The sequence below is a fragment of the Mustela erminea genome, chromosome 5, assembly GCF_009829155.1.
Source record: "Mustela erminea isolate mMusErm1 chromosome 5, mMusErm1.Pri, whole genome shotgun sequence".
NCBI lineage: Eukaryota > Metazoa > Chordata > Mammalia > Carnivora > Mustelidae > Mustela > Mustela erminea.
In genome coordinates, this window is record NC_045618.1 from 3,750,626 (window position 1) to 3,775,412 (window position 24,787).

Genomic DNA, 24,787 nt, shown 5'->3' on the forward strand with positions numbered 1-24,787 from the left:
CTTCATTTCATTTTATTATTTCCAGTTTCGCAGAAAGAGTGGTTTTGGCTATACTTTAGCTTGAACTCAGCGTTGATTGCATTCCACAAGTTTTCATACGCAGCGTCCTCATATTTTCTATTAAATTATAATTATTGTTGATAATGCGGCCTCTACTATATGACCTCTGGTACATTTGAGAGGTTGTGGGTTTTTTCTGATATTTAAAATATTGTTATTATTTTTGGTGGGCACCAAAGCAAGGTTTGAGTGATATCAAGGTAATGGTACAGAGTTCCCAAGGAGGGAAGGGACCCAAAAGTGTTACCCTAAAGTAGTGTTAATTTTTAGCAATGGATTGTAAAACGTTAAAAAAAAAATAGTTCCATGATCCACAGTGACAGTCACTGAGACACTAGAGCAGAAGAATGTGGGCTGCTGGATCTGGAGGGGTCCAAGATTCGCCCGTCTCCGGAGGGGTGACTTGGAGATTACTGGGGAAGGGGGGCCGTGGGTCATCCTGCCGCCCTCCCAAGCGCTTCCTTGCTGAGGCCTCGGGGCCCCCCATTTCCACGGGAAACTCCTGAAGGGAGAGCCCAGGAACCTGCCCCTGGGATACGTGGGAGGCGCTGGAGCTGATGATGAGGGGCCCGAGGCGAGGACGGGCGCCCCGGGTCGGAGGAGACGCAGGGGCTTGTGCGTCGGCCCTCCCGGGGAGGGGTGCACCGGGCCCCGAAAACGACCCCCTGCGCGCCGCGAAGGACTCCACGCTGCGCCGGCCCGGCTCGGGCGGTCGCGCGCGCTCCCGCATCCCCGCGTGGCAAGAGCGCGCGCCCGGTAGCCGCGAGTGGGGCGGGGCCGCCGGGGCCGGAGGCGGGGCGGGGCCGGGGAGGTGCGCGGCCGCCGGAAGCGCCTTTCCCGGAAGGCACCGAGGCGGCGCCGGCCTCCGGGGGCGGCGTCGGCGATGGCGGCTGGGCGGCCGGAGCTCTCTGCCTAGCCCGAGGAGCCGCGCCGCTGGAGGATGGCCTCGCTCGGGCCGGTAAGCCCAGCTGCGGGCGAGCAGGTGCCGGGGGCCGAGGCGGAGCCGGGCGCCGCGGGGCCTCCGTCGCCGCCGCCGCCGCCGTCCTCTCTGGGGCCCCTGCTGCCCCTGCAGCGGGAGCCGCTGTACAACTGGCAGGCGACCAAGGCGTCGCTGAAGGAGCGCTTCGCCTTCCTCTTCAACTCCGAGCTGCTGAGCGATGTGCGCTTCGTGCTGGGCAAGGGCCGCGGCGCCGCGGCCGCCGGGGGCCCGCAGCGCATCCCCGCGCACCGCTTCGTGCTGGCGGCCGGCAGCGCCGTCTTCGACGCCATGTTCAACGGCGGCATGGCCACCACGTCGGCCGAGATCGAGCTGCCGGACGTGGAGCCCGCCGCCTTCCTGGCGCTGCTGAGGTGAGCGGCTCCCCGCTGGCCGCGCGCGCCGGCCTGTCGCCTCCGGGCCGCCGGCGGTCGGGGCACCGTCCCGCGTCTGTGGCCGCTCAGCGAGCCCGTCGGGTGCGCTCCGGGCGTGGGGCCCGGCCTCGGGGCTGGAGGAGCGGCGGCGCTGCGGCGGGGCCCCGCTGGGCCCGGGGCCTGCTGACGTCGTTTTGTGTATGTTTTTGCCCGGGAGAGGGGGAGAGCGGAAAAGTCGCGTGGGACCGAGGGCCTTTGTGTGTGTCTGAGGTCCTGACTCGGTTTCGCTCTTAGTGTGTGTCTGAGTGGTGGGGCCCGGGGAGGGGAGGACCGGGACAGGTAGGCGCGGCCGTTCCTGCCGCCGCGGTTCTGCGGACAAGGTCACATTCGCTTAAAAGCGAAGCCAGCCTCCCAAGCCAGCCTCCCGTCTTCTTAGGAGTTTGCTTTCGGCTTACTGGGGGGTAATACACTGACTTCTGATTAATTGTGGTGAACGGGAGGGAGCCAGTCGTTTGGCATTATTACCTTGTATTTACGAAATTCCGGCTGGGGAGCTGTAGGTGGTGTTTTCCACACTTTTACAAGTGGGATCGGGGCCCGGAAAAGTCAAGTGACTGGCCAGGGTAACAGCAACCTCATAAGGAAGACCATGCGTGCTTCATTACATCGAGAGGGTTTTAGCTGCCTGACGACAGTGTGTCACCAAAGTAACACAGTCTTGGTTGGTACAGAGGCAGAAAACAGACCACTGAACGGACACATAGTCGAGGAAGGCTCAAAGCTCAATCAGGAAGCTCAGTGGGAAGCTGACTATAAAGTTAAACCAAGTAGAAAATACCAAGATCCCATAAATAAATGGATAAAGGGCAGGATAGATAGGTAGAAAAAAATATAGCTAATGAACAAAGAATGTTTAACCTCAGTAATTAAAGAAGTGGAAATTAAAAGCAAAGTACTTTCTCTTCCAATATTTAACTTTTTAAAAGATTGTATATAGGGGGACACCTGGTTGGCTCAGTGGGTTAAGCCTCTGCCTTCAGCTCAGGTCATGATCTCAGGGTCCTGGGATCAAGCCCCGCATCAGGCTTTCTGCTCAGCAGGGAGCCTGCTTCCTCCTCTCTCTGCCTGCCTCTCTGCCTACTTGTGATCTCTCTCTGTCCATGAATAAATTTTAAAAATCTTAAAAAAAAAAAAAAAAGATTGTATTTAGGGGCGCCTGGGTGGCTCAGTGGGTAAAGCCTCTGCCTTCGCCTGAGGTCATGATCCCAGAGTCCTGGGATCGAGCCCTGCATCGGGCTCTCTGCTCAGAGGGGAACCTGCTTCTCTCTCTCCTCTCTCTCTGTCTGCCTCTCTGCCTACTTGTGATCTCTGCCTGTGTCAAATAAATAAATAAAATCTTTAAAAAATTTGTATTTATTTGAGAGAGAGAGAGAGCAGAGTAGGGATGAGGGGCAGAGGGAGAGAGAGAAGGAGAAGCAGCCTCCCAGCTGAGCAGGAAGCCCGATGCAGGGCTCAATCCCAGGAACTTAGGATCATGACCTGAGCCCAAGACAAATGCTTAAGTGACTGAGCCACCCAGGAGCCCCACCTCAGTATTTTAGAGATCTGTTGGAAGAGCCCTAAGGTGGTGGTAAAATAGTTTGACACTGTAGATTCCCCCCACCCAGTATTCAAGTACTGTACAAAATGTTGTATATAAAAATGTTTACGGCTGGATTATTGCAGTAGAGAGGAAGTAGTCAGCTGGTCGGAATGGTTAGATACCAGTGATAGGGGCACTCCATGCAGGGTAATGCCACCGAGTGTGATACTGAGGAATACTAGGCGATACTGTTAACATAGGAAGTGTGTATGATACATAGCATTGAAGCTGTGTGTGCTGGGAATAAAACAGAAGGAATAGAACCAGGCGCATACCCAGAGGTATGGAGAGAAGGAAGCGCACCCGAATGCTACCCGAAGCGTATTGGAGTGGTAAGATGATAATTGCCTTTTTCTCCTTCTTTTTGTTTCATATATTTTCTGCAGTTTAGTGAAATTATATTTATAAAGACAGAGAAAAAAGCCAGCTTAAGAGCTGGGATCTAGGTCTTTTGGTTTTGGTTTGGCATTGACAGGAGGATTGGTTTTTCTAGACTGTAGGTATTTAAAGGGATTTGTTGGTCTACCTGCATTGCATCCTGGAGTGCTTGTTAAATTTGCAGATTCTTCCTCCCTCCTTGAAGGATTGTAATGTTTAGAGGTGGGGCCTTGAGAGCATTTTTAATATTCTCTGTAAATACTAATAATACCAGTTAAATCTGAGAGCCACTGATCTAAAAAGACTGTCGAGTTTTTTCCTTTAAAACTAGAGTGGGTAGAGTAAGAACGAAGAGGGGAAAATGTTTAGTTGGTATTTTCACTGAAGCTGGTGGTCACTCAATCCTTTCCTGTCAATAGAAGGTAAGTGAATTAATTTTAAAGTCCTTGAAATTTTCCTGTGTTCAGCGTGGTCCTGGTTTTTGTCCTTCTTCAGATTCCAGTCATTGTTCTGTTCTGAAATGATATCTGGCCTGATTGTTACATGATACCTGGACCGAAAGGTATTGGCCGGCGGTGGAGCATAGATGCTGTCCTTACTATTGTGTGACAAACAGATGTCTCCTAGTTCGTACTTGCTGAGTGGGGAAAACAAGTTAGCTTGGGCCTATTTTTATTATGTTTACAGATTGAATTAGTTACGTTATAAAAACCTGCTTGTTTTGATCTGCCTGACCTTGAAGTGATGTTCTTCGGTGTTTGTTTGAGAAACGCTGTGTGCCCTTGTGCTAGTCCCCGTTTCAGATGTCGGATTCAGCAGGGAACAAGCAAAAGTCCCTGCCCTCAGGTAGTTTATAATCTAGCAAGGAGAAGCAAAGATAAAATGTCAAGTACTGATAAATATTTTAAAGAAAAATGATCAGACTGTGAGGGTAGGAGCATTCTAAGCAAGGCAAAGCATGTCTGAGGTCCTAAATTTCTCCTGCTGGAGGAACTTCAAGAATAAACCAGTGCTGTTTGAGCAGAGTGAATTGGGGAAAAAGTGGTAGAAAATGAGTTCCAAAGGAGAGGCTAGACAAGGTTGTGCAGGGCTGGATAGTCTATGGAAGGACTTTGATGTGTGGTGAGAAACATTTGGAGAGTTTTCAGTGTGGCTGTGATATGATCTGATTTACATTTTTAAAAACTCATTTGGGCAATTGTTTGGAGATTAGACTGGGGAGGAAGTACAGTGGGCAGCAGGGAGTTGAATTAAGACACTTTTGCAGTATTCCAGGCAAGAGGTATGCTACTGGGTTGTATCTACCAGCTTGGGAGTGATAGATGGGTAAAAAGTGGTCAGACTGTGGATATCTGATTGACCTTGGAACCACATGAGTTTGAACTACATGGGCTTATGTATATGTGGATTTTTTTCCCCACCAAATGCAGTATAGTACTGGAAATGTCTTTTCTCTTCTAGGATTTTCTTTCTTTAAAAAAAAAAAAAAAGACTTTATTTGAGAAAGAGAGAGAGACAGGATGAGTGAGAGGGAGAGAAGCTGAAGCAGACCTCACACTGAGCACAGAACCGAACATAGGGCTTGATCCCACAACCACAGAGATCATGACCCAAGCCGAAACCAAGAGTCCAGTGCTTTACTGACTGAGCCACCCAGGTGCCCCAATGCATTTATTTAAAAAAAAAATTTTTTTTTTTTAAAGATTTTATTTATTTATTTGAGAGAGAACATGAGCGAGGAGAAGGTCAGAGGGAGAAGCAGACTTCCCATGGAGCTGGGAGCCTGATGTGGGACTTGATCCTGGGACTCCAGGATCATGACCTGAGCCGAAGGCAGTCGTCCAACCAACTGAGCCACCCAGGCGCCCCTATTTTAAAAATTTTTTTAAGATTTTATTTACTTGTTTGAGAGAGAGGGAGAGAGAGAGAGAACACGCACAGGCAGGGATAGGGTAGAAGGAGAGGGAGAAACAGATTGCTCACCGAGCAGCCCCGATGTGGGGCTCCATCCCAGGACCCTGGGATCATGACCCAAGCCAAACCCAGACGCTTGAACAGCTGAGGCACCCAGGCACCCCTTCTTCCTTTGGATTTTCTTGATGACATTTTCTTTTCTCTAGCCCACACAATTGTAAGAATACAGTATATAATAATACAACATAAAATATAATGTGTTAATTGTTGTTGATATGTCTTCTGATCAACAGTAGGCTATTAGTAAAGTTTTGGGAGAGTTACAGCAGGTTTTCAGCCGTTTGGAAGGAGGGGGATAGGGAGTGGAGGCCATGCCCCTAATGGCAGTGTTGTTTAAGGGTCAACTGCATTTTGTAAAGGTAGAACCAAGAAGACTTCTAAGGCTTATCTAAAAGAGTACAGCCAGAAATATAAACCTGGAGTTGAGGGAAGAGCTTCTTGCTGAACATAAATTTGAAAGCTAAGAGTGAATGGTCTTTAAACCGTAAGACCAAATGGGGTCACCTAGGGAGGGGATTCGGTTGTGAAAAGAGGTGCCAGGATGAGCCCTGGGGACCTCCACCGTGTGGAGGTGTAGCTGAGGAGACTAAGATGACACAGACACCGCTGTCAGTGAATTAGATTGGAAAGCAAGGAGCCTGGGATCTTGAAAGTCAAGTTGAAGAAAGTGTTTCAGCCAAGAGGGAGTCCCTTAATGAATGAGTCAGTAGTGATCCAAAGGTTCTTATGCACGATCTTATAGTTTCTGTAATTTAAGATCAAGTTTTTGCCATAGCTCTTTGAAATTTTTACTAAATATAACCTAAATTAGGTTAGAAAACCTTTAATCTTTAGGGTGGGGGAAAAGGAGTAGTTTAATGACATATCATTTCTCTTGCGCTCTTATCCTTAAAGGTAGTGAATGAGGGCTGAAAGGTTCATTTTAAAATACAAAGAATTGGGGTACCTGGGTGGCTCCAGTTGGTTGAGCATCTGACTCAGTTTCAGCCCAGGTTGTGATCTCAGGGTCTTGGGATAACCCTCAGCATTGGACTCTGCACTCAGTGGGGTTTCCGCTGGGGTTGCTCTCTCTCCATCTCCCTCTGGCCTTCCACACAGCGCACGCATGCTCTGTCTTCTCTCAAATAAATGGATAAGTCTTTCTAAAAAACAAAAACCTGTGGTAATTGATTAATTTTTAATTATATTTTATAAACCTTGGCTTATTTTTTTTATTATAGCAATTTTAATAATTAAATAGAAGATAAGAAACATATAAGTAAAATATGAACCAACATGGTTCCTGGATTTTTAAGTAGTCTGTTTTCTCATTAGAGGTGAGTATGGTTCCTCAGTTGTGTTACATAGAAACTTGTACTGAATTGTCTAGTCACTTAACACGTACTGATTAATGCTTAGCCATGTGCCCACACCGAGCTGGGTATTGTAGAAAAATGCACAAAGTATGGGAAACACAGAGATCCATTTCTTACTTTTTTTTTAATTTTAAGATTTTATTTATTTGACACAGAGAGCGAGAGCACAGGTAGGCAGAGTGGCAGGCAGAGGGAGGGAGAAGCAGGCCCTCCACTGAGCAGAGAGCCCGATGCGGGGCTCGATCCCAGGACCCCAGGATCATGACCTGAGCCGAAGGCAGCCGCTTAACCGACTGAGCCACCCAGGGGCCCCCCATTTCTTATTGTTAATAGAACATCATTTATGACTTGCATTGCTCCAGAAAGAATTTAAAATATCTTAAAAAAACACGAAGGTAAGAAATAAAGCCAAGATGAAGCTAATATAAAAATGCATGCTGTAGGCAAGCTAGAAATTTAATTTTTTTAAAAGGTTATTTATTTCTCACAGATCACAACTAGGCAGAGAGGCAGGTAGAGAGAGAGGCAGGTGAAGCAGGCTCCCTGCTGAGCACAGATCCCAGATGAGGGGCTTGATCCCAGGACCCTGAGATCACGACCTGAGGCGAAGGCAGAGGCTTAACCCACTCAGCCACCCAGGTGCCTCTAAATTTAATTGTTTTAAAGATTCTATTTATTTGACAGAACAAACATAAGTGGGGGGATCGGCAGAGGGAGAGGGAAAAGCAGGCTCCCCACCAAACAGGAACCCCAGTGTGAGGCTCATTCCCATGGCTCCTGGATCATGACCTGAGCCAAAGGCAGATGCCTAATCAACTGAGCCACCGAGCACCCCTACAAATTTAATTTTAATTGTTTAGCAGCTAACGGAGAAAGAGAAACCTAGCTAGTCAGTACAATTCATAGTGTTTGTCGGGTTAAAAATAAAACAAAGCATCTGTTTAGTGAATGCACAACTCTGTTAATCTGACCAACAAGAAAATGCTTGTGAGGTTTGCTCATAAAGAAGGCATTACTGAAGTCAATAGTATCCTTAGTCTGTCTTTAGATGTAAATGTTTCTTTAAAATATTCCTTGCTATAAGCTAAAGGTATATTACCAAAGTGGAATTTAATAAAAGCAGTTTGAATGGGTGTGTGTGTGTATCTCAAATAGAAGAGCCTAAAAACAATTCTCTCTTGTTCCTGGCGTGTTCTTCCCACCCTCTTGTCATCGTTTAGTCTTATCTCAAGCAGACATTTCTCCAGGACAGTTTTGCAATCTCCCTGACAGAGCACCTGGTTACAGACGCCTGTAAGACCGGGTCCTTCAGCTCTGTGGGGTTTGTCTCCTTGTTGCCGCCGCACATGCAAAGGCAAACGGTGATAAAGGCCCCGTGTTTCCGCTCTTTATTTTATAACTCTGGTATTTTGCCTGAAAAAAAAAAATTAAAGCAGATGTAAAGATTCTTTCTACCTTGCCCTTTAAATTAAAATGTCACAGGTTTCTGACTCAAGAAGGGAACGGAGCATGCAGTAGGCCTTCTCTTAAACCTGATAGAGTGACGGGGAAGAGGGAGATGGGGTGGGAGCCAACTGTGGAAAAGGGACAGAGCAGTTGAGAGTGTGCTGCTGATGAAAGGGAGGGGGTGACAGGACCCCAGAATCCAGAGCTCGGGGAGCTGCAGCTGGCTTCCCTCGCAGACCCCCCCCACCACTGCCATCCCCCAGTGGTTCTAGGCCAGGGCTGGTAGGGAGATGTGTGAAATGAGAAGGTGGAGCTAAAATGTGGCAATTAATTTTTTTTATAAAGATTTTATTTATTTGAGGGGCACCTGGGTGGCTCAGTAGGTTTAGAGCCTCTGCCTTTGGCTCAGGTCATGATCCTGGGGTCCTGGGATCAAGCCCTGCATTAGGCTCTCTTCTCAGTGGGGAGCCTGCTTCCCTTCCTCTCTCTTTCCACCTGCCTCTCAGCCTACTTGTGATCTTTTCTGTCAAATAAACAAAATCTTAAAAAAAAAAAAAGATTTTATTTATTTGAGAAAGAGAAAGCAAGAGATAGCACTTGAGCAGAGGGGGAGGGTCAGAGTGAGAAGCTGACTCCCCGCTGAGCAGGGAATCTGATGCAGGACTTGATCCCAGGACCCTGGGACCATGACCTGAGCCCAAGGCAGCCGCCTATCTGACTGAGCCACCCAGGCGCCCCCGGGGGAGTTAAAGCTTGCTTATAGATGCACCCTCAGCCAGCTCTTGCAGACTAACTGCTAGTGACAGCCTCCTGGCAGGCTCTTCTTAAAGAAATTGAACAAACTGCCTGGGAGAGCTTAGGGACTCTAGAGTCATGGCATTAGGGGATTCCAGGTGCCAGTCAACAAGCCTCCCACATACACAGAGCTCTCAGCCAGCCTGTTCGCTTTGGGGTGGTTTTACCTGGAGAGTAGGCCCATCTACACAGCAGCAAGGAAAACCTATATGGGCTGCAGGAACACCAAACTGGAGACCACCATTGATCATTAACGTATGAGGGCGTGAGAATGTGAACCACGGAGACCAAGAGCAGCTGATCCTTGGAACTGGGAACAAAAAGGAACCTGAAACACTCTGGTTAATACCACCTCGGAGACTTGAGGACGTTTTTGCACCCATGAAACCAAGACAGAGTGCTGTGGAGGAGAAAAGGAATGACTAAGAAGAAGGAATTCTTAGAAACGTGAGCGTGTGTTACTGGGGAGAACAGAAGGCCAGAAGACAACGGCACGGACATCTTCTAAAACAGAGGGAAACAGCAGAGAGGAAGAAATGAAGCAACATAAAAATAAACAGCCAACATTTGCCGAGGCTGAGTACTTGTCAGGCACTATTTAAAACACTTCATTTTTTTCAGTTTATACTAATCCTCACGAGAGCATGATGAAGGAAATGCTGTCACTCTGATTTCAGAAAGGAGAAACGATGATAGCCTGTTTCTAGTCTCAGAGCCGGCAGTGATGGGACGGGCTCAAACCCCAGCCTGAGGTCCTGAGAACACTCAGCCCTCACCTGGGGGGCTGCCAGTCTCACCCTGGAAGCAGGCCTGGGCCCAGAAGCAGCGCGTTCTCTGATAGGCAGTTTCCCCACCTTCCCTGTGCAGGGTAATAGCCACTGCCTGCCTTGTGGGAGGGTTGAATCAACAAATCAACAAATGTTGATTTTCTCTCTCTCTCTTCTGTTCATCCCCCTTCCCCTGACTGTAAGCGATGGCGCCTTACTTGCTTTTTAATTCCCTGTCCTCATCACAAAGTGGCACGTAACTTTAAGGTAAATATTATGAGGGTAGTACAGCCGGTTGACTTGACTCTCTAAAAAGGTTTTGGGGGAAAAATTTTTTTTGAATGGTGTGATCCTGAGAATCAGCAACCCTCACTTTGAAGGCTGAGGAGAATGAGAATGAACAGTCTCGGCTAGAGATAGTTGTAAGCACAGAGATGTTGTTAGAGGAGCACAGGCATTTGGTTAGGGCGACAGACTGGAGGCTCTCATGGGCTGGGGTTTCATCTTGGGTGGTGATAATGGAGACAGGAATGAAAGAAGAGGAAGTGGAGCAGTAGAGGGTGGGGACAGGAGTTAGAACTTCCTTCACTCCAGTGTAATAGAGGGTTCTGAGACATGTTAATGGGTTTTCTTATTTTATGACTTGGATCCTAGCAATATACATATAATTACTCTGTTGTCTTTAGTATCACTAAGATGCAATTTTTAGAAGATTTATTTATTTGAGAGAGAGAGAGAATCTTAAGCAGACTCCCTGCTAAGCACGGAGCCCAATGTGGGGCTCAGTCCCATGGCTGAGATCATGACTGAGCTCGAGTCAAGAGTCAGAAACCCAACTGACTGAGCCACCCAGGCCACCCAGGCGCCGCACTAAAAATGCAATTTTTATTCTTCATGCCATCCTTCTCTACGGCCCTCCGCTCCCGGCTTCCTGTATATAGTTGAGAACTGGGCAGTACACACAGGGTCTCTGAGGAGCCACAAAAGAGGCCTAAAGTTGATAGGCAAAAGCTGCAAGATCTCTCAAGAACTGAGAATCTTCTGCCTTATTTGCAGTTCTGTGAAGGTGATCTGTCCAGCAGTCTAACAGTTAGAAGCAGCGAACTGGGAGGAGGCAGTATCGGACTGATAAGTGTTTTGAGAGAAAATTAAACCTAGATACCCAAAAACACAAAACATGAGTCGTTTATGATATTATTAAATTGTTTTATTCCTCCAAAGACTCAGTATGCTGGTCTTCGGGCATTGTGCTAGTTTGGGAATAACAATGAAAGGTTAAAAGATGCCCAGATTAACAAGACACCATTATCAGGAAATAAATGAATGTTTTGTCATCTAGAGATGTGAACTTCAGCTACCTGTACATTTGTTTAAATGAACATCCTTCGGTGAAGGAGATGTTAGTAAACCACTGCTGCCCTGAACTGCGGTGGGGTGCTAAAAGACCTCTGAAAATTTGGTTTAAGAGACATGGGTCTGTCTTGAGATCTCACTTAACTTCAGTTTTGTTAATAAAATGGAGATACTACCTACCTCTCGGGCCTGAGTAAGAATAAATGAGATGATGTATGTGCAAATGCCCTGTGGCCTACAAAGTCTCCTATCAGGTTGTTGTTCGGTTTGCTCATTATCTTTTAAGATATTCCTCAGAGGTTTCACTCTGATGGATTGCTTATCTAAAATATTAATGGCCATCTCTGTCAATTCCCAATTGCTTTCCAGATTTCTGTATTCAGATGAAGTTCAAATTGGCCCAGAGACAGTTATGACCACTCTGTATACTGCTAAGAAATATGCAGTCCCAGCCCTGGAAGCTCATTGTGTGGAATTTCTCACCAAACATCTTCGGGCAGATAATGCCTTTATGTTACTTACTCAGGTAAGTAAATGTAGCTAATATGCGTATCATCATAGTTTTAAAGATTGAGTATAACTACATATGAGTATTTCATATTTCCTGGAGAATTAGTTCTAGATCATTAACTTAAAGTATATGTAATTATTTTTATAGTACCATTCAGGGAACTATATCAGATTCATAATGCTTTTATAATAGAAAAGCAAATTAAAGTCCATACAGTATCATATAGGTAAAGAAATGAAGCCTTACGTAAGTAGACTCAAAGATACAGTTCTTTATGGTTGGAGTTGGAATAAACATCCATTGTTGTTCTTGGTATGATTTGAGAGTATGATAATAGCATGAGTTTTTCCGGACATCTTTGGTCTTAATTTTTGTTGGATCTGGAATAAAGATTGAGGTTGCAATTCCAGAAAAGATTTACTGTCTTTGGACTTAATCGGAAAGCTTGGAGGAGTTAGAATTTAAGATTTATATGAAATACTCTTTGTCTGATATATAAACATTTTCACTAAATGGCAGTATATATACAGAAAAGTACACATTCCCGTAAATACACAGGCTGATGGATTTTCACATACTGAACACATCTATGGAAGCATTAACCAGTCTTTACCATATTATTTGGCATTTATTAGGTGCCTGTAACCTGAGCTTTATACTTTAGCTATAAATAAATCACTGTTTTTCTCTTTAGGCAAAGTTATAATACCCTTACATGAATTGTTTTAAAAATTCCAAGATAAGGGTGGTTGGGTGGCTCAGTCGTTAAGTGTCTGTCTGCCCTCAGCTTGGGTCATGATTCCGGGGTCCTGGGATCGAGCCCCGTGTCGGGCTCCCTGCTCTGCGGGAAACCTCCTTCTCCTTCTCCACTCCCCCTGTTCGTCATGTTCTCTTTCTCGCTGTCTCTCTCTGTGAGATACATAAATAAAATCTTTTAAAAAAAAATTATAAGCTAGCCTATAGCCATTTGTTAAGGACTGAACTATGTCTCCAACAGAATGTGATCTTATTTGGAGATAGGGTCTTTACAGGGGTAAGCAAGTTAAAATGAGGACAAAGAAAAAAAAATTCTAAGCTGATAATATGTAATCCTATTGAGTATTAGTGCTGGACCTACTGACAGATGTCCCCTAGCTCAACCCTTTCATTTTCCAAATGGAAAAACTAAAACCTGGGCTGCTGAACTGTAGGCTAGCTGGGGCCGGAGCCCCAAGCTCAGGGTTTCTGGGCTTGCAACCGTTCTGTTGCATAGAGAATGTCTGGTGGCACCTTTTATTGTTGGGTTTTTTCCCATCTTCTGTCATCAGACGTGTGTAGTTATGGAAGAAAGAACATGCTGACATACGGATGTAATCTCAGAACCGATGTCTGTATATAGTCCGCCCAGCACTGAGCTAGTTGCTTTGCACGTATCAGCGCATTTACTTACCGCAGCAAGTGATAGAATTATCACGGTTACGTGCGTTCCAGCTCTGCTGTAATTTACTATTATCCCCTTTTGGACAATGAAGAAATGAAAGCTCAGGGAAGTATCTTACTTAACGTTAGACAGCAAGTGGTAAAACGAAGATCGCAGCCTTCAGCCGGTGGTGGTGAAGGTGCGGCGTATTGATGGCGTGACGGCAGCAGAGCGCACTGGGTGACGCCTCTGCGCCAGCCCCTCGTGTGCCGTCTTGGCAGTAACTTTTGGGAGGCGCAGGTGTTCTAGGGGAGAGTTTTCTTACTGTCCCCATTTTATGATTAAGGAGATAGAGGCAGAGAGACATGAAATAACCAAGGTCATAGAACTATGAGGCAGTGTCTCCCTACATTTCTTCCTCTTCTGAGTATGTGATGAAAATCTAATACGGCAGTTGATATTCCTAAGATTCTTTTTATGTTCAAGGCTTTTAAGGTATGTGGAGAGGATCACTTAATTACTTTTATTTTAAAAGTTGAGTGAAAAATCAGAAACCAATAAACTAAACCGTGAGCACAGGACAGTTTCTAGTTTAGGTCCAAGGTGAAACCTGAGAGTCTGGATTTCTCACGGGCTTTCAGAGCACCCCGGTGCTTCTGAACCACACTTTGAGTAGTAAAGGTTAACGCGTGTCACTAGGAGAACAAAAAGGAACTTTTCAGTGCCCTGTTGGTCTGAGAACCCAGTACTATTGCACATTTTCATTGGTGGGGTCATGTGACTTAGCCCACAAAGTGTCATGTGAATTTCTTATTTCAGCCAAGTGAGTCATTTGAACTGAACATGTTCATTTATTTGAGAGGACCTGTGCCAGCTTCATGCTAACACAAAAGGCCAGTATGCTGTACCAGCATGGGTTAGACAGGGGAAAACATTTTTTATGAAGTGAAGCAATCATACTGATATTTTTTCAGAGATAATGTCAGACCCAAACTAAATTTTGGGAAAATGTATTTTACTCTAAGTAGCAACAATAGATCCCATAGGAAACTTAATATTGCCTGTGTAACCTGAGGAGTAACTGAAATACTGCTATTCTGAATAAAAACAATTTTTACCAAAAACTGAAACACAAGTTTTTACGTAAACACTAACTAAAAATATAGTTGAGTTGGCCCGTTAAAATACTTTCTGATATTAGAATTTCATTTGATAAAAATGTACTAGTTTCCATATTTTAAAAATGCATGAACTGTGATCCTAGACTGGATCCTCTTCCGGAAGGAAAAGTGTTATAAAAAAAACATTAGTTTGGGGCCCATGTGTGGTGCAGTTAGTTAAGTGACCACCTCTTGGTTTCTGCTCAGGTCATGATCTCAGGATCATGAGATTGAGCCCTGGGCCAGCTCCGCAGTCGGCTTGAGGTCTGCTTCAGTGTCTTTCTCCCTCTCCCTCTGTCCCCCTGCCCCCTGCTCCCCTGCACATGCATGTGCGCTCACTCACTCTCAAAAAAAAGGTCTGTTGGCAAAATTGAAATATAGTAGATAAAAATATTACACGGTTATTTACCAAAGTTAATCACTATGGGTTATATAGGAGAATATTCTTACTCTTAGGAAATACATACTGAAGTATTTAAGGGTAAGGGCAGGGATGTGTGTCATTTATTCCTGAACAGTTTGCCTCAAGTACACATGCAGACACTATACATTGCCTGTTTTCTTACACATTATTATCCCATTTATATATGTATGTATAAATACAAATATGTATATATATGAAATGTGTCTGTGTGTGTAGAGAGAGTGCAGATGATGGAACAAGACAAGTAATACTTAGATGGGTAAAATTGGGTAAAGGTGTATGGGTGTTCTTTTCACTTGCAGCTTTTCTGTAAATTTGAAATATTTCTTTTTTTTTTGAAAGTATTTCTAAATTTAAAAAATCTAAGAGAAAATTACAAGAAATAGAGTTAATTTTATCCTCCTAGATCAGATTTTTTTTTTTTTTGGTGGAAAATTTGACTAAGCAAATTAATACAAGGCCAATATATAATCTAGGAATAGCATTTTCAGACATGTTCGAGTATTCTATAATTTTAAGAAAAATTCTACTGACTTAACATACATATTTTATGTATGTAAATATATATCATGTATTATGTATCTTTTTTTTTTAAGATTTTATTTATTTATTTGACAGATACAAGCAGGCAGAGAGGCAGGCAGGGAGAGAGGGGGAAACAGGCTCCCCGCTGAGCAGAGAGCCCAATGTGGGGCTCCATCCCAGGACCCTGAGGTCATGACCTGAGCCGAAGGCAGAGGCTTAACCCACTGAGCCACTCAGGCGCCCCTATCTTTTATTTCTTTAATAAAGATTTTATTTTAGAGCGAACGAGTGAGCAGGAGGGGTGGCACAGAGAGATGGAGGGTGAGACTCTCAGGGAGACTCCCCACCACATGCCTAGCCTGATGTGGGGCTCGATCTTATGACCCTGAGATTGTGACCTGAGCCAAAATCAGGAGTCGGGCTCTTAACTGATTGAGCCACCCTGGTGGTCCCATATATATATCTATTTTAAATTTAATCCACTGCTTTCATTGGTCTCTTCTTTCCCCCATAAAACACAAGATAATGGTTGAGTTTAGGGACGTTTATTATTCTGTGGCATCTGAGTTACTGAATCCCTTGAAAATGGATTTTATGGGACGCCTGGGTAGCTCAGTTGGTTAAGCGGCTGCCTTCAGCTCAGGTCATGATCCCGGCGTCCTGGGATCGAGTCCCATATCGGGCTCCTTGCTCAACGGGGAGCCTGCTTCTCTCTCTGTCTCTTCCTGGAACTCTGTCTGCATGTGCTCGCTCGCTCGCTCTCTCTGACAAATAAATAAATTAAAAAAAAAAAAAAGAAAATGGATTTTACTTTATAAATAAATGAAGACTCATCAGCCATGCCAGGTAATGCTTAGTTAATTGGCAGTATTGTCAGCAGGATTCTGCCTGACCTGGGGTGTATATTTCCGTGTGTTTTGTGTTTGTCCATACTGTTAAATGTAAATAGATCTGACCCTAGGCCAGGCTGAAAGCTTGTCATCAGCATACCTATTATCATCACATCTTTTTTCAGCATTTTGTTGGTGGTTTTTTTTTTTTTTTTTAAGATTTTAATTATTAGAGAGAAAGCATGAGCAGGGTGAGGGCCAGAAGGAGAAGCAGACTCCCTGCTGAGCAGGAAACCCTCCCCCCCCACCAAATGCGGGGTTTGATCCTGAGACTCCAGGATCATGACCTTACCTCAAGGCAGACACTTAACCAACTGAGCCACATAGGACCCCAGTGTCAATGGTTTTTATTTATTTATTTATTTATTTATTAATATTTATTTATTTGACAGACAGAGATCACAAGTAGGCAGAGAGGCAGGCAGAGAGAGGGGGGGAAGCAGGCTCTCCACTGAGCAGAGAGCCCAATGCGGGGCTCGATTCCAGGACCCTGGGATCATGACCTGAGCTGAAGGCAGAGGCTTTAACCCACTGAGCCACCCAGGTGCCCCTAAACTTATTTTTATTTTTGTGTTCTTTTGCTTTTGTTTTTATTTTATTTTATATTATTTTAAAGAGTAAGGAACCCAGGATAGGAGGCAGAGAGAGGGGAAGAGAGAGAGAGAGGATTTTTAAAAAAATATATAATTTATTTATTTATTTGACAGAGAGAAAGATACCACAAGCAGGCAGAGAGGCAGGCAGAGAGAGAAGGGGAAGTAGGCTCCCCACCAAGCAGAGAGCCCGATGCGGGGCTCGATCCCAGGACCCCAAGATCATGACCTGAGCCGAAGGCAGAGGCTTAACCCACTGAGCCACCCAGGCACCCCAAGAGATAAAGGATTTTAAGCAGGCTCCATGCTCAGCACAGAACCCAGTGTGGGGCTGGATCTCACGACCCTGTATCATGAGCTGAGCCAAAAGACACTTAACTAACTGAGCCACCCAGGTGCCCCAAACTTTTTTTTATGTTAATTATAATATGCACCCTGATTAACCACATTATCAGCTTGACTTCTGACTTCTTAAAGCCCAGATAGCTTTTTTTTGGAATCCTATAGTGTAGTTCTGCTCAATTTATGCTGGGGCTTCTTTTGTTTGTCAGTGTTTGTAGGATTTGTTCATAGCATTGTACGTGGCTGTAGCTCGCTCTGTGTAGGATTTGGTCCTGGGACTATATGCTTTTCTGTTGTTGGGCCTGCTTTTCCCTCAGGCACCCAGAGTTTGCATGCTCTGAAACTCTTGTACTTCATTCTCTCTCCACAGTCAAGACGGAATATGGAAGGGGAAAAAATCTGTTTGTACTGGTATGCTTGACAGTTGCTACCATTTGGTGAAAATATCCTAAAACTCGGAATAAATAATGACTTTACAGTATAACTAGTTAGGCAATCTTGTTAGGCAAGTCAGTATACCTTTGGATCCACATCTGGAAAATGGAATGATTCTGTCTGCCTCATCTAACCTAGAGTGTTTGGTAATGATCAAAATAAGTATAAGAACCAGGCAGTATGTATATATAGGAGCATATGAAAAGAAAAGTAACAAGGTTGCCAGTGGTAATGTGAACTTGTTGTCTAAGCAAGGCATTTGTGCTTTTGGCTTTTCATTTCTGGCTACAGAATGGAAAGTTTTAAAAATAGGTACACATTATAATGGTATTTAAGATAGGTGTTTTACATGATTAGCAGTTATAACTATAACTGTTTGCAGAGTTGACTTTGAATATGTATGGTTTGAAAGTAAAATAACTATGAAAATAAAATAACTGTCTTTTTGTATGTTTAGGCTCGATTGTTTGATGAACCTCAGCTAGCTAGTCTTTGTCTCGACACGATAGACAAAAGCACGATGGATGCGATCAGCGCAGAGGGCTTTACCGACATCGATATCGGTAAGTGCGCCCGTGGGCGGGCTGTGCCGCCTACAGACGGTAACGCAGTGTCAGTCAGCCTCACTGCCGGGTGGGCTGTTATTGTAAAGTGGCACTTTGTACCAAATTGGGTTAAGTCTGTCTCTTAAGAGTGCTGCTTTATTATAGTGATATATTCCTAAAGGTCATCTCTACTTACAACCTCGTTAAAAAAAAAAAAAAAAAAAAGGCATGCCATTGCGCAACATTATAGTTGGGTCATTGACATACAGAGTGAGATGTGATTTTTCTTAAGGAAACTATGATCTAATTGGAGACTCAAGGGACACATATGTGAAATTTAAGAGTTAATTCACAGAAAATTCTGGATAGCATACAGCAAAATGTGATTTTGCCTTTTCTGAGCTAGAGATATTGAAAATAATCACTATGCAAATCCAAAACATGGAAAGATTACCTCCCATTGAATAGCGTTAGGAAAGTCTTGACGGGGAGAGTTTGATCTGGGCTGTGAAGAATGGGTAGCATTTGAGTAGTGCAGAGGAGAGGGCATTCGAGGCAGGTGGAACCCCAGGAAAAAGCGGATGGGGGGTGGGCAGTGTGCAGCCCGTCAGCCGGGCTGCATGGGACTGGCTAAGGATGGTGGAGGAGTTTGACTCTTGTTACAGGAGAGCAGAGAGAGCTGACCCAGGCCTGTGACCTGAAATACTATCTTCATCATGATGGACACAATGTATATTCGATATCTGTGATTGTCTGTTATTATCTGTCTTGCTGGCAGACAGAAAAAAGCATGGGCAGGGAGAACACCCCCATCTTGAAAGCTTTGGCCGTGAAGTGGAACCGACATTTTCACTCCTCATTGTCTCAAATTCAGTCTCATGATCCCATGTAACTTCCGAGGAAGGTCAGGAAGGAGAGAAAACAGCACCCGCTGCTGCCTCTGTCTGTGCCTGACCTGGTCCCCTGCCGTCCTCTCCCGTCATCTCGCCCTTTCATATGCACTGGCCAGGCTCATTTCTCTTTTAAGCCTTTGTGTGTACTGTCCCATTGATCAGAATCCTTTCCCCCGAATCTGTATGTGGCTTCCTCCTTTATATTATTCCGATACCAAGTTAAACGAGACCTGAGACAGACCACCTCTGACCTTAGGGAAACCTCAGACCTTAGTCCGAGTAGATACACATTCCCCTGAACTGTCCCTGTGCTGTTGCTCTGACGGATTTTCCTCATGATACATTTTACTACTTGAAATTCTTAAGTATTGTCTGTTTATGATGGTTGTCTAGCTTCCCCACCTAGATTATAAACTTTTTTTTAAGGACTTTATTTCTCAGTAATCTCTACACCAAACATGGGGCTTGAACTTAAAACCCTGAGATCAGGAGTCATGTGCTTACTGACTGAGCCAGCCAGGTACTCCTGTCAACTCTTTTGCAGTCCAGGACTTTGCCTTGTTTACCATGGTGTCTCTCGAACACTGACGACAGGAGAACATAGTAGGTGCTGAGTTAACATTTGCTCACCTGCTGGACCGTCTAGAACGCTGCCTTTCCTTCCGCCTTGGCTAGTTCACTCAGTCTTCTCGTCTTGGCTCAAATTCTACTTCTGCAGCGACTCCTTTCTGAAGAGCTAACGTCCCACCCTCTTCAGTGACAGTGAGTGTGTTCGGTTACAACAACATCCCATTGATAGTGTGTCTGTCTGTCTGTCTTGCTGTACCTTGGGAAGGATTTATACTCATTTCGCATCAATTATCCTGAAGGGCGAGGGCTAGATTCCTCCTCACTATACGTAGTAGGCCGCTTACTGGATGGCGGAGAGCCCTAGGCACCACCCACATTGTTGAGGAAACAGTGCTTCATCCTGATTTTCTTCCCCATAAGGGGTTGGCAAGTACACCATCGGTACTTCAGTCTGGGTCTGACATAATACTGTTTGCATCCGGGTGGCTTCCTCCTGGAAACTTTTCGAAGTAGGTCGGCACGCCCTCGGAACCCGGAATCCCTGAAGGGGGTGTAGATCCTCAAATACTGGTTGATTTGCTTTGACCCCCCCCCCCCACCCCAGATGCTTGTATTAAGATCTAGCCTTGCATCATGTTTGCAAAACATAGCCTTGGATGTTTTTATGATCTTTATTAGGCTCAGCTGCCAATAGAAGACCTGTGTGTTTCCACACCACAGTCTAGTTGGCCTTCGATGCACTTGTTAAAAACTGTGATTGGAAGAGAAGCCTAGATGCTGAGAGGATGCTGGGCCGGGCTTCAGGAGCTCTTCATGCAGGTTATGGTCTTAGATTCGGGGGGAGCTTTTTCTCCTCTGGGATTGGGATATATGTGCTGGAGGGATGTGCTTGCCATTTTCCAAGTAGAGAGATACCATTTCTCTCACTGCTGTTTGCTAAGGGAAGAAGACAGTATATTAACACTGATAGGAGAAAAAAGCAAATTTGCATTATGCTAAAGGCAGTATAATGCACTGTTTTTCCCCTGCTGATAATTTAAGTTTTTGTGTTCATCTTTGCTGAAGCTTGTCAGCATACAGCATAGAGATTAGTAGATCCAGTTTTCCCACGAGTGATAAGTTATGGTGAGTGTATATTCCTAATCCTTTAAGTATCGAGGCATAAGGGTTTACATTCATTTACCTGTGAAAAATTTTATGGAGCCTTAATTTATATTCATCTGCTCAGCTACAAAAGAAGGAAAAATGTCATTAAAAAAAATACATGTATAACCTATTCTTTTTTTTTTTTTTTTTTTAAATAAGATTCCTTTTTTTTTTTTGACAGGCAGAGATCACTAGTAGGCAGAGACGCAGGCAGAGAGAGAGGAGGAAGCAGGCTCTCCGCAGAGCAGAGAGCCCGATGTGGGGCTCGATCCCAGGACCCTGGGACCATGACCTGGGCCGAAGGCAGAGGCTTTAACCCACTGAGCCACCCAGGCGCCCCTAACCTATTCATTTTTAACATATTATTGGGCCCCTGCTGTGTTCTGGGGACTGAGACGTCTTTGCTGGCATGATAGCTGTGGTTTGATACCGACCAGAGATTGAGTGTGTAGACCGTTACAGAATGCAATTTTTTTAAGATAAAATTTTCTTAGATGTGTAATACTGGGTAATTTAAGCATATTTAATGTCTTTAGATTTTTACTGTATTGGCATCTTCCTTTTTATTTGAATTTTGTGATTATTTGTGCTCATTATTATGAATATCAGTTATTGTATAGTGAAGCCTTCAGGACTCTGAAGTGTTTTTTTGTTTGTGTACTTTTGTTTTTAACGATTGATTTATTAATTTATTTTGGAGTGGGGAGGTGGTGAGCGCAGACGGAGGGGCAGAGGGAGCCGGAGAGAATCCTCAAGCAGACTCCCCACTGAGCACGAGCCTGACTCAGGGCTCGAATCCCATGACCCCGAGCTCTTGACCTGAGTTGAAGCCAAGGGTAGGATGCCGAACCAAGCTGAGCCACCCAGCTGCCCCTGTGTTTGTTTTTTAATCTTTCCCTTTGTATGAAGGACTCTTGACTCTAGTGCTTTTCAGACACCTGCGTCTACTTTCCAGATTTCCTCTCTTCTTAGCCCCTGTTTGTGGGCAGCCTGTCACTTTACTGTAGTCTGCTGGCCTCCAACGCGCCCTCCCTGGACTGCTGCTTCTGGTCTACTGTAGAGAAGCTGAGTTGTTTTTTTTGTTTGTTTTGTTTTGTTTTTAAGTTTTGCCTCTGATAAAAGAAGAAGGATTCCAAGTGAAGGCCTGAGTTCCGGGCATGACATTTGTACTCGGACATGAGATAGGGAGTCAGACTCAGGATGTCCTGGATTAACTCCAGATCACAGCTCTCACCGTCCCTCACTACCTCCTTCACAGGCTTTCCCGTCTCAGTCGATGCTGCTGTCATCGTCCGTGGCGTAGACTCTGAGGTCGGGAGTTATCCTTGACCCCTCTCCGTCACCCTCTGTATTCAGTCTGTGAGGACATCACACTGAGTCATCCTCCCGAATGCATCCCGAAGCCGATCGTTTTCACCTCTTCCTGCTGGTCCTGGCCATCATCGCCTCTGACCTGGCTCAGAGCAGGAGCCTGCTAACTGATCTCATTTCCACTCTGCCTCCACTAGAGTCTCTTCTCAACACGGCTGCCAGCGTGGTCCTTTTACAACATAGAATGTCACAGTCCCAAATCCTCTAGGGGTTTGGTTCCCCTTCCCACGCAGAGTAAAAGTCAAATGATCTGTAGAGTACTGTAGGACTATACCTCATTGCTCCCCATTTGTGGCCTCATCACTGACCACTTTTTCCCTCTTGCTCACTGCAGTCTGGCCACGCTGGCTTCCTGGTTGGTCCTCACACTTGCAAGGCACAAGTTCATATATGGGCCTTTGTACAGGCAGTCCTGGTACTCCTGGCTAGGCCTCTGTTTGGCTGACTCCCCCCCACCCCACCCCCAGATCAAATCTTACTAGCTCACGTGAGCCACCCAAGCCATCCTATTTTAAATGGTACTTACGGTTCCCCTTACTCTGCTCTTGTCCTACACTTGTCATCTAACATCATAATGTTTACCCCCATTAGCATCTAAGTGCCATGAAGGCAGATTTGCTCAGTGACGTATCCTCATTATCTAGGACAGTGCCTGACACATAAAGAGTACGTAATGGGAAGTCTTTGGGGAATGGGTAAATGGTTATCTGTAGACTTTGTGATTTTATGTATGTTACTGATTTGAAGCCACTTTCTCTGACTGACTGACTGTTAATCTTATCTGGATATTGGGGTTTCCTTGATAAATGGCATGGATACACAAGGAGATACTACACCTGAGTTGCCTTGTATGATAAGGAGTTGTTAACCTTATAACAATTTTTTTTAAAAGAAAACTTTGCTGTTTAGTTCCTTTCATTCTTCAGTGTTTTTCTATATAGAGTCTATAGTTTTAAGTCTCTAGCCTGTTTTTTATTGAAATTTGAAAACTTAATGTAAGCCTGTCTGTTGGTATTATTTTGTTAAAGAGCAAAATATTCCTAATTTGCTTTATTTTTGTATTTTACTTGTAGACACACTTTGTGCAGTTCTCGAGAGAGACACACTTAGTATTAGAGAAAGTCGACTTTTCGGAGCTGTTGTGCGATGGGCAGAAGCGGAATGTCAAAGACAACAGTTGCCTGTGACTTTTGGAAACAAACAGAAAGTTCTAGGAAAAGCACTGTCCTTGATCCGGTTTCCACTGATGACCATTGAGGAGTTTGCAGCAGGTAGGGCGACACCCTGGCCAGAATCTGTGTGCAACTAGCCGTCAGCCAGCCTTTGTGTGCTAGAGAAGAAACAGCTGGTATTTAGGAGTTCTAGTCCCATGATACATGAGTATGAGTGTGTGTGATTTCATTTTACTTTTCCTGAGAGCCCTTCAAGATAACATTATACATTATTTATTTTGATATGTGCATTGGGTTCTTTTTTTTCCCCCTCCGAGTGGAGTTGCACGCAGGTTACCGTTAGTTTCAGGTGCACAACAAGGTGATTCTGTTCAGCAAGGCCCATGTGCTCTCCACAGTGTAGCTACCGTCTGTCACCATGCAGCACTATGACAGCAGCAATGACTGCATTCCCTATGCTGAGCCTTTTGTTCCTGTGACTTCTTCATCCCATAACTGGAAGCCTGGACTCCCCCTCTCCTTCACGCATTTGCCCGTCCCCCACTCCCCACCCACCCGTCTGGCAACCACCAGTTTGTTCTCTGTATTTATGGGTCTGATCCTGGTTTTTTGTTTATCCATATGTTTTTATTTTTATTTTTTAGATTCCACATGTATGAGTGAATATAGGTTATAATTTTAAAATACTATGAGTATATATAAAAATCATATTTTTATGGATTAGAGAACTGAATCTGAAAGGTATTAAGTGCCTTGCTCAAGGTTATAATGATAGATCTTTCTGATTCTTAAGATCAATGCTGCTTTTTTTTTTTTAAGATTTTATTTATTAGAGGGAGAAAGAGCATGGAGAGAGAAAAAGCAAGCAAATATGAACAGGGGAGCAGTGGGGGGGCAAGAGGGGCAGAGGGAGAGGGAGAAGCAAGGCTCCCCACTGAGCAGGGAGCCCACACTCTCAGGACTCTATCCCAGGATCCCAGGATCATGACCTGAGCCGAAGGCAAGACACTTAACTGACTGAGCCACCCAGGTGCCCCTGATCGACGCTTCTGATGTAAAATCAGAGAGACCCAGGGGTGCCTGGGGGGCTTAAGTGTCTGCCTTCAGCTCAGGTCATGATCTCTGGGTCCTGAGATCAAGCCCTGATTAGGGTTTCCTGCTTAGCAAGGAGTTTGCTGCTCTCTCGCTCTCTCGCTCCCAGCCTCCCCACTGCCTATGTGCACGTGCTCTCTCTCTCTCTATAAAAGAAATAAATATCTTATTAATACGGGGCGCCTGGGTGGCTCAGTGGGTTAAAGCCTCCGTCTTCAGCTCAGGTCATGATCTCAGGGTCCTGGGATGGAGCCCCGCATTGGGCTCTCTGCTCAGCAGGGAGCCTGCCTCCCTCTCCCCCTCTGCCTGCCTCTCTGACTACTTGTGATCTATCAAATAAGTACAATCTTTAAAAAAAAAAAAAAAGAAATATCTTATAAATAAATACATATATATGTATGTATGTGTATATATACGCATATATATGTTTTGAATCTTCGTTCTGTGACCCATTCTTCTTATCCATATTGACATTGAGTATTATCTGCTTTTAAGTCCTGGCCAGGTTGATTTAAAGGAAAAAGGAAATCTCATTATTGTTTAAAACTATATTTTTATTTACTGGCCATTTGTATTTTTTCTTAACATTTGTGACTTTT

General features: G+C 44.8%; 1 protein-coding gene across 2 annotated transcripts in view; it reads left to right on the forward strand.

Annotated features, from left to right (window-relative positions):
- Positions 1–888: 888 nt before the first annotated feature.
- Positions 889–24,787, forward strand: part of BTBD1 (BTB domain containing 1) — a 39,157-nt gene continuing 15,258 nt past the window's right edge. The window contains exons 1-4 of one of the 2 annotated variants that reach the window (XM_032341972.1): positions 889–1,410; positions 11,490–11,646; positions 17,857–17,962; positions 22,998–23,195. In XM_032341972.1, coding sequence (XP_032197863.1) covers positions 1,001–1,410; positions 11,490–11,646; positions 17,857–17,962; positions 22,998–23,195 — 871 coding nt within the window. In that variant the 5' untranslated portion in view covers positions 889–1,000. The remainder of the gene's footprint in view (positions 1,411–11,489; positions 11,647–17,856; positions 17,963–22,997; positions 23,196–24,787) is intronic. The other variant, XM_032341971.1, reaches the window with a different exon arrangement.